Source organism: Chaetura pelagica, unplaced genomic scaffold (genome assembly GCF_000747805.2).
Source record: "Chaetura pelagica isolate M959 unplaced genomic scaffold, ChaPel_1.0 scaffold40, whole genome shotgun sequence".
Classification (NCBI taxonomy): Eukaryota; Metazoa; Chordata; class Aves; order Apodiformes; family Apodidae; genus Chaetura; species Chaetura pelagica.
In genome coordinates this window covers 1,504,577-1,515,203 of record NW_009952160.1, presented here as the reverse complement: position 1 = coordinate 1,515,203, position 10,627 = coordinate 1,504,577, and the positions used below count along the sequence as shown (strand labels likewise).

General features: G+C 40.1%; 1 protein-coding gene across 1 annotated transcript; it reads left to right on the top strand.

The window, feature by feature from the left end:
* Window positions 1–2,288: 2,288 nt before the first annotated feature.
* Window positions 2,289–10,042, top strand: GIN1 (gypsy retrotransposon integrase 1). Its single transcript, XM_010007229.1, is given in 6 exon segments — window positions 2,289–2,427; window positions 3,999–4,192; window positions 5,316–5,483; window positions 5,936–5,962; window positions 5,964–6,225; window positions 9,774–10,042. Coding segments are annotated over 6 exon segments (1,059 nt in total).
* The last annotated feature ends 585 nt before the right edge of the window (window positions 10,043–10,627 follow it).

Here is a 10,627-nt window from a genome sequence, read left to right as displayed (position 1 = left end):
GAGATGAAGGCGGTGGTTTCATGTGTCACCGCCTGCAGCGCTGGTTCCGTCCTCGCTGAGGCCTGTGTGTGAGCGGGTGCTGCCAGCAGCCTGCCGCGTGGGGCCCGGCTGGAAGCAGGAGGTAGCCGAGAGATGAAGGTGTTCTGAAATTACAGGGGTCTCTGTCAAAAAAACGGGTCAGACTTTGAAAAGTTAGGGAGGGATGTGAGCAATGGTGTCCATCGTATTTACATGTTCCTGGAAGGACTTTAGGTAAAAAAGATGTGCATCAGGCTCCATGGGGAATTGCTGTTTCTGGCAGGAGCTGCAGGTAGAGGAAGGGGGAGTGCTCAAAAGTGGCACTTAACAGCTTTGTAGTTATGATCGTGATTGTGTGTGGGAAGAAATTGCATGAACACGTAAAATAGTTATATGTTAGTACACATGACTGTTCTGGCTAAGATGCTAAAACAAAAGGAGCCCTGGTTATATGGAAGTTTAATTCTCTTTTCTGAAATACTTTTCTTGACTGTAATGCAGTGTATTTTCTTGCTTCAAAGGCATTAAGAATTGATTACTAATTTAAAAGTCTTTGATTTTTACAGAATACTAGGTCCATTATGAGTATTGATAGAGATAGCATAAGAGTTATAGAATAAGAGAATTGTTGTTCACTGATGCCTCCTGGTTCTCTTCCACCGGGCAGCTTTCCAGCCACTCTTCATCAAGTCTGTAGCATTGCATGGGGTTGTTGTGACCTAAGTGCAGGACCTGACATGCAGTGTTGTTGAACTTGATACAGTTGTCCTTGGCCCATCTATCTGGCCTGTCTAGATCTCTTTGCAGTCTTCCTGCCCTCAAGCAGAGGTGCACGCAATTTGGTGTAATCTACTAATTTACTGAGGATTAAGTCAGTTCCCTCATACAGGTCGCCGATAAAAATCTTGTTTTGAAATGCTCTCTTCCTTCACAGGCAGGATTGTAGTGGTGAAAAGTTTATCTGTGTTAGGTATGTCCGTTATGAGAATTTTACTTTAAAACGCTAATATTATATGACAAGAGATCAAGCTGGTTTTGAAAGCCAGGTCTAGGTTGTACAAAATTAATATTCAGCAGGGCAAAGGTCTTTTCACTGTTTGAGTGTGAAGTTCCTGATGTATATTTGACATTGATAACATAGCAATGTTTAGCCCATTTTATTTTCTGTGAGAAACTGAGTAAATAGAAGCAGGCATAATCACTCTTTATGGAGTTCTTTACCTCCTTGCCACCCCAAGTATAGTAAAGGTGGGGAAGAATCTATAAATTGAAAAATAAATATTCCGACTTACAAATAGCGTCTATGTATAATGAGATAACATGGATTCCAGAATGATTCGATACTGTCACTTCCCTATAATTGTATGACACTTAGCAGATAATGGCAGACAAACTGATTACTCTTTTTACCAGGCTATGTGTTGTCACATTGTCTAGTCTTAGGACACCAGGAGGATGAAGAAGAAAATTGCTTAATGCTGTGAATAACCAGCATTTCAGTAAGAAATTATGTCCTGGCAGACCCAGGTAGATGTTCCATCTACATCTTCATTGCTCTTGGAGCAGATTTTGAAAAATAAATCACTGATACCACATAAAGCCTGCACAAATATTTCTGCCTGTGAATATTTCTGCTTGTCATTTATAGCTAGATATTTTGATGCTACTCTTGCTAGACCCTAACTTTTCCTGTATCATTGACACATTTTACTAATGACATCTGAGTTTATTAATATGATCAGGGAGGTCAGCTTGTGTCAAGGAATGCGTTATTACCTTAAACACTGAGTCTGGTTTGGGACCCTAGAATGCAATTATTAGATGTTTCCATCCAGGGAGTTGTTTTTTCCTACTGGTCTGTAGGGTGTTTTTTTTCCAACCAGAGTGGCTCTTTGGGCCATCTAATCTCCAGCACATTTCCATTTGAAAGCTATCCAAATGTTGGAGAAGAGCAATTTCTTTCTCCCTAGTATCATTTCCCTCTGCCTCATCCAATAAATATAGAGGAAGTCCCCACAGTTTGGAAGTTTAAAAATATAGGATGAAAAAAACAACTTTGCGTAGAACAGAAGTAGTGTGTCAAGCAGTGTTCCTTATTACTTATATTGATAGTATGGGGATATCAAGAGCAATGCAGTGGTCTAATATCCCCTTAGACACTACTTTGTCAGGATACCTCTGAAGTACAAAGAAACCAGTATAAATGGCAGATGTGCTCCTCTGGTGGTTGCTACATCTAACAGATACTGTGCATTTTGTTCAGGTTAGCAATGGTCCGAAGTGGAAAAGATGGTGGGCTCCACTTGAAGCAGATTGCGTATTACAAGCGAACAGGGGAGTATCATCCCACAACATTATCGAGTGAAAGAAGTGGAATCAGGAGAGCAGCCAAAAAAATTGTTTTCAAAGGTAAAAATACTCTCTAAAACTGAAAATAAATCTGAAAATAGGTTTTTAGGTGACGATTTGCCAATGCAAAGAAAGCAAAGTGGGATCTTGTGCTGCAGCTTTGTGTGATTTTAATATTTATTCTCTATGAAACAATCTGCCCAACCCTTGTTAATACATTGTCGCGGTCAACAAAGAAACAGCCCTGTGGCCACTCACTCAACAGTCACCTGGGCCGACCGCCACTGTGGGGTGGGGAGAACAAAGGCCCAAATTACTCTGTTCCCGATTTCTTTCCCCCCTTCCACCCAGTGGCACAGGTGGACAAGGGATGGGGTTTAGAGTCGTCAGTTCACAGGCTGGTGGTTCCAAGCCTCTCCCTCCTCAGGAAGAAGGATTCCTTACACTCCTTCTCTGCTTCTCCACAGGGTCCCTCCCATGGGAGAGAGTCCTCCAAGAACCTCTCCATGAGTCCTTCCCACGAGGTCTGGAGCAAGCTGCTCCAGCGTGGGTTTCCCACAGAGTCACAGGCTGCTTCAGGAACAGTCATCTCCCCTGGTGCCGGGGTCTTCCACAGCTGCATAGTCTAAGTCCACTGGCAGCAAAATCCAAGTTCACTGGCCAAGTTAACCCCTCCTGGTGCCTTCAGGGAATGTTCCACCACGTGCAGGGGGACAGCTGCCATCTCGCCATGGGTTGCAGGGAAACTTCTGCTAGGGCACCTTCTTTCACTTCCTCCGCACCAACTACGGGATCTTAGTCCCAGCACTGCCTTTCATCTCTCCAGCACAGCTCTTTTCTAACTTCTTGGTCTGCTCAGGTCTTACAGAAGCTCTTTCGTATGTTAATCGCAGAGGAGCGTCTATTGTCTCTCTAATGACTCCTTGGCTGGTTTAGGAGCAGGGGGAGCGTCTCAGCTTCTTACCGGTACCTACCACTGGTGCCCTTCCCCCACTACCTTCTTTAGTCCTTTCCCTGAGGGATTTATGTATCTATCTAAAAGCCAAGCCTTGTTGTAGATTCTGGGAAAGGATGTAGCCATTGCAATCCATAATTCAAAGGACTACAGAAAAGAGACAAGGAATGCATGGTCCTGTCTGGACAGTGATCTGTGTGACAGGGAGAAATGCAAGGATAGCTTTGCCCTCTGTCACCTTAGAGCCTCCTATCCGTTCCCAGCGTTTTGGATCTCTTTGTAGTCTGGGGTACTCTCAATTGCATCGAACCTGCCAAGTCTACATAGAGAGAAGGTGGTGAGGAGTTAATGCAGCAAAATGCAATGTCAGGTTGCTGGCGGGTGGCCAGTAACACATCCTTCCACCCCTTCCTACTCCCTGCATTCGTTTGTGCTTCAGTCAGACTTCCTGTGGGAATGTTTGATTTCTGACTTGCCCTTGTCCAGATTAATAAACATAGGTGAGCAGTTGGCTCTTTGGAGGAAGTATTTATAAACAAAAAGCTGTTTTACACAGAAGTGAATTGAAGTTGATTTAATACATTCTGCACTGGATCATGTCCAGCAGTTTAGTAAACTAAACAAAAGAAAGAAAATTACACTTGCATATAATTTGCTGGTAATTTTATTCTTTCAGAAAATAAGTTCTTCTGTGTTGGAAAAGACAGAAAAAAAATGCACCTGGTAATTGTTTCAGATGAAGAGAAGAAAAAGGTGCTTGAGAAATGCCACAAAAATGCTGCTGGCACTCATCATGGCATATCCAGGACATTGACTTTAGTGGAATCTAATTACTACTGGAGCTCTGTAACAAATGACGTCAAACAGTGGGTATGATTTAATAACTGCAGAATTTTAATGTAGTCTGTTAGAAATGTTTTGTAATAATGACTTTGATACAGCAAGCACCCATACTACTTCATGAAGGGGAAACTTAAGGTTACAATCCAATTTTAAATGGTCTAAAGCATAATATTTCCTTTTTTTTTTTTTTTAATTTTGCTACAGACTTCATGTCTTCTATATTGCCGTATGCTACCCAGTAGTAGGGAGCCATACTGCCTTTAAGTATGCAGAGCACATCTGATCTTTGAGAGCGATTTCTCTTACAAGGACTTCTGTATCTTTGTTAGGATGGAGTGTACCATCCTAAGGATTTATGGCCAGAGTTGCTGTTGCAGATAAGAACATGAAAATTATGCCTCTGCCTTGTAATTATGTGTTAAACAAGTCCCTACTTGGGAAAGTTCCTTCTCCTCCTTCACCCAAAGATACATGGACATGATTACCATGCAGAATGTGGTCCTTGAGGAAACTGTATTTAAATGTCCTTTATGGCCAAATTGTTGTTTCTGTCAGCTTGCTGCATCATCTGAATACTTTGGATTCATGTGTAACTGTAACATGAACTGAAAATGAGTCTTTGTTTTCAGTTAAAGCTTGGACAAAGGAGCAATCTCTGGCAGATAAAGCTGATCTACGTTATGCACGAAAGATTACATGTATTGGCAATGTTTTTCAGCCACAGCGTACAAAGTAGAACCGAAATGGGAATTATTTGGATTTTCTTTCCATCCCAGCTACTTCATACTTCCTTTAGTATTTGCAGATGGTAACCCGTGTTATAATTTATACTGTGGACTTGAAAGAGGACAGTGCTTTCAGATGAGGAGTGTTCAGCTATGTATTCTTGCACATGTCCTTTTTCCAGCCTTCACTTGTGTTGGTTTGGTTTTATGCTGGGGCTGAAAAATCTAAGGGTAAAAAATTTTAAGAACAATGATAAAATAGCTTTGGTGTTTTTTTTTCCATTGCCTTATTGCCTGGTCTGACCTAGCTTACAGAGGAACAGTTCATACATATGATTCTGCTCCTCCTTTTTTGACTGTTGTGCCCCCAAATACCTTCAAAGCTCTGTGCTCAGTTTACTTGTTTTTTCTCCCCATTTAAATAGGATCCATATCAAAACACTCCATATTTCCAAATGTTTAATCAAAATCCACATGTTGTTGAGCCACTGAATATCTGTGTGGAAGGGGAATGCAGTATGTTTGCCAAAATATTTGAAGCAACTAAAAAAGCCAGTCAAGCACTGGAAGAAGAGAAGTTCTCAGATTGTCAGGTAAATGTTATATATTCAAATTTTACTTACTAGAAGACTGAAGATCAAAAAAATGGCAAGGCTTGAAGTGTAAAGTATAACTAACCTTTTGAAGCAATGTGTGGTCTTTGGGGGTTTTTTAATTAATTTTTTTTTCCTTTGCCTCTGATCCCTAGATACCAGTGTACCAATTGTGACATGTATGTGGAGGGAGTAACCTTAAAAAGAGACCTATTGCTGAGAGATTCATATTTGAATTAGAGAACTGCGTATCTGTGGAAGCTGAAAACTGCTGCTTATGGATTATTGGTTTATTAAGATAAAATCAATTTCTTTAGACTTCTTCAGCCCTACATATTATGAATTACACATACCCAACCCCACTTAATGCTTCTGTAATATTAACCTGTGCTATTAAAATACATGATTACTTTTGGAAAAGGAAAATTTAATTAATATGTATCTTTGTACAGGTGATGAAAAATACTTCAGATGAACAAAAAAATCACAGACAAGATCACTGCCAAAAGGAAGCCAAAACAGTTAAATACACTTCGACTTAAAGTTTGTCATGAAGTCCTCAGGCAAAGAAAAAACTGGTGGAAAGATGGTCGTTTCCAATCAGAATGGGTTGGTCCTTGTCTTATAGATTATATTACAGATAATGGCTGTGCAATATTAAGAGGTGCTACAGGATGCAAGTTAAAAAGACCCATCAAGATGTCTCACCTCAAGCCGTACACAAGAAGGTCCAGTGGAAAAGGTATATATATGTGTGTATATATAAAGAATTATTATTTTTAACTTTTCTGTCATGTCATGGTTTTATGTTATCAGAGTGAATAAATATCATTCAGTCACCAGCATGAATTAAACTAACACTGGGTAATAGTTGTGCTTTTCAATAAGGATAACAGTGTGAGTGGCTTCAAGCCTATGCAGGGCATGGAACAGAGCTAATAAGTCATGTTTGAAGCCTGTTTAAAAACAGCTTCCATTAATTTTGCTTCTAAACTGTAGTTTGGCCCTGTTCATGCTGGCTGGTGAAATCATGCTAGAAGTATAGTTAGGGTGAACTGTATTCAAAGAGCATTTTTTGACTGTTTTCTGCTTTGATGTAGACAGGACTACATCTGTAGGCATTTACTGCTGTAGATGTTTATTTTGCTTGTACAATGGAAACCTAATGTTTTGGGGTTTGGGTTAGATTGTTGTTTGTTTGTTTGCTTTGTCTGACTTGTGCAGATTTTACATGTTCAGACTTTTTTTTTTTTTTAATTTAATAACAAGAAGTTTTCCTCTAAAGTCTTGAAACAGACTATGTCAAAGAACCAAATACTTCGGTAATCAACCTTACATGTTCAGTGTGTCCTTTTGCAATGCTGCCATATTAATCAAACAGTGGCAGCTGTTTCCGGCATTCTGTGGAAAATGAATATGCAGTGTTCAGGAGACTTCTGCTAGAGAACAAGCTTTTTGGTTGTATGTGTATCTTGAAAGATATACATATTCCCATCCTACTGACATGTGGTTAAGCTTGGTTCTTCTAAGTGCATAAATTCTAATTTCTTCCATCATCTCTTAAAAGAGAGGGTTTTGCAGAGCTCAAAGTACTTTTGGACTTTAAGAAGCTGATATTTATGCCAGTTGTCAGGTACCAGTTTCATGTCATGTCTCTAGGACACCACTTTTAATGTTGGATGATCACTCTGTGGCTGTCAGTTCCTTATTAAGTTACTGATCCACAAGGAGGAAGTCACATGCATGCCAGGCATGCAGATAGTCTTCTGCTATTACAATGACTTTGGTAAATTGTGTCACAGTATAAAAAGTTAAATGCAATTGTCTTTTTAGGATCTGAGCCTAATGTGTTTGCCACTAAATGCTGCAGAAGCAGTTGGTAATCATAGCATTTCTTCTATTTCCCAGGAAGTGATTAAAGGTAGCTGTGTGACACAGGTAAAAATTAAATGGATTATGAATACTTACAAATCTTAAAATTATTGACCAATATTCATACATATTTACATTGTGTAGAGGTGGAAACCAGGCTTTACCAAAGTAATTGCCAGCCTTCATCAAACAGCCTAACAGCAATCAAGGAGTATTATTTCATTTGGATTAGAGCAATTAAACGAGGAAGTGAATGGCATAGTGAATTCATGGTTTCATCCGTGAAGAAACACCTGTATCTTTGTAACAAAAGGCTTAGCTTTATTAGCAGAGGTGGTCTTTTATCTGCAACTTATTTATTGTTCATACTCCTGTAGTGTAAGTTTGGTGGTCCCACCAGACTGATGGTATAATGTTGGATGGGAACAAAGTATTTGCAGTGCTCTGTCTGAAAAAAACATGGAAAAGGTACTCTTCAGTGAGGATATTTCTGGCCTCACCTACCAACTTAATGAGTGTTAAGTGTTTTACTTACTCTGCCCCTAAAATCTGAAGAGTATCTTTGTGTATCACACTTCTGTTATATGAGCTTGGCAGTTTTAAAGAGGAAAGGCAAAACCTGAAAATTGAGTGCTCATTTTTTATGCAAGGAAAAAATCTTTCACAGGTAAGAATCATAGAACCATAGGGATTGGACAGGACCTCTGAAGGTCATTGAGTCCATCCCCATTACTGCAGCAGGAACACTTGGGGTGCATCACACAGGAATGCATCCAGACAGGTCTTGAAGGTCTCCACAGAAGGAGACTCCACAGTCTCTCTGGGCAGCCTGTTCCCGTGCTACATCACCCTCACAGTAAAGAAGTTTTTCCTTATGTTGAAGTGGAACTTCTTGTGTTGCACGTTGGTGCCATTTCCCCTTGTCCTATCACAGGGCACCACTGAAAAGGGACTGGCCCATTCTAGACATCCACCCTTCAGATACTTATAGACATTCATAAGGTCTCCTCTGAGTCTTCTTTTCTCAAGATTAAATAGCCCCAGGTGTCATAGCCTTTTGTTGTATGACAGATGTTCCAGTCCCTAAATCACTCATGTAGCCTGCCGTTGGACTCTTTCCAGCATGTCCCTGTCCTTCTTAAACTGGTGAGCTCAGAACTGGACACAATACTCCAGATGTGGTCTTATTAGGACAGAGTGGAGAGGGAGGAGAACCTCTCTTGACCTGCTAGCCACACTCTTCTTATTGCATCCCAGGATACAATTGGCTCTCTTGGCCACAGGGACACATTGCTGCCCCATAGGTAACTTGTTGTCCACAGTCAGAAGCAAGGTACTTTTTCATAACCTTTTGTAACACTCTTGGGCTAAAGATTAATTCTGAGTGCATTGATAGAGCCCTTGGTACAAGCATCACAGATTTACAATCTGGGTTTACCTGGGTTGCTTTACAGCTGAGCAGAGGTTTCAGGGCACCGTATGCAAACATACATTTATGCGTCTGAAGCAACATTTTGTTTTTCTTATTTGAGTGTTGTTCGGTTTAAATATTAAGCTCAAGAGAATGCCTCTGGGTCCAGTGCTCAAATTATTCAGGAGTGCAAATGGGCAAATTCAGGACCCATCTGTGGAGAAATGTCACCAGAAAAATGCAGTTGCATCTCTGCAGTAGCTCTCACAAAGGTCCATTTCTGAACCTACATCTGAAAAACGGATTTGTGGCCCTTCGTATAGAAACACTTACCTGTTGCGTGGCTTATCTGATTTAATAAAATACTTAATTTCACACTAGGCTCCTCATTTGAGCAAGAAGATAGTCTATAACCTCATCTTCCAAAACAGAAATTTTGACAGCTACATGTTGACAGCAACAATTCTAAATTGTCTGGTCAAACTGTTTGCATTTTGTTTGAATAAATTTGGAAAAGTCAAACACTGTAAACAAAGAAGAAAAGGTTCTTAATACTATACAGTAGCAACCACGAATGTTGTATTTAAAGTCTATTAAACTGTTTTATTTCTTATTTGATTTCTTAAAGCCTGTTGTGTTGCATTAAGATTGCCCAGCAAGAGCCTGGAGTAGCCACATTTGTGTGTACACAAAATGGAAGCAACTGTATGTCCCTTTATTTAAGGTATTAGTACAGTAAGGGACTATGACAGACTTCAAGCAAGTCATTGACCTACCAAAGGAAAACTCTTTATGTAGAGCACTGCAAGCATTATTTTGTGCATGTAATGAGATGCAGCCAATCACCAGATGTTCAATGAAATTAGGAAATTCACATTATCACTCAAATATTCTTGACCTCTCACAGAAATTGTTTTAAAAAGAAAGTTAGCACCTCATTAAAAATTTTAAGTATGGCTTTCAGTGAGCTAGATGTATTTCACTTAATGGCTACTTTTCTTTTACAGACAACCATTACTTTTTATGAGGTGCAGTAGTTGTTGACCATGACTGATCTGAAAAATCCTATAATCCAAGCCAACAAGAGTCTGCTGCTGATGAAGAAATAGATGCCTACACAAGATATGTCATGTCTGCTGTGCAAATACCACCTGCAGCCTGCAAAGACCAAGAATCAACAGATGGTAAACACCAGCCTGAGCTAAAAGAAGATAATGGCATTTACTCAAACAATGCAAAGCAGAAGAAACAGCCTTCACCTTGTTGGACACTTTAGGCCCAGATAGGGGGTATTTAGGCATAGTCTCATGTCACATTTCATTGCCAAACAGTTTGGAACTTCCATGGCAGACTGAAGAAACAATATAGGAGCTCCAAATTCCTTAGGCAAATCCAGTTTACTACTTCGTGAATATAAGAGGTACCCACCACACATTTATATAGGCATTAGAAAATAATTGCTTTGTTACCAAAACCACAGGCAGGCATAACTTAGTAAAAGCACATGTTCAGCTACTGTATGAATTTAAGAACACTGTAGGTGTCCAGTTTATGTGGGCATTGAAAGGCACTCTCTTGGTGACCTGAAGTACAAGTACGATGTACTAAAAGCACATGTTCTCATTATGCATTTGAAGTTCAGATTTTATATGAAGAATGGCAGAGTACCCATACTTTACTGTTAGCTTCTCAGGACAACTTGAGGTGGAGGAGAATTCAGTCGTACATAAATACTTTTTCTCCACTGAGACTGTTTCAGAACGAGTGTACTGGGAGGCATTTGGGCATGCTGACCTAACAGGCTTCTCCTCTATGCCAGCTCCATGACGCACTTGAACAACCTTTGTGCTGGTTTTGACAA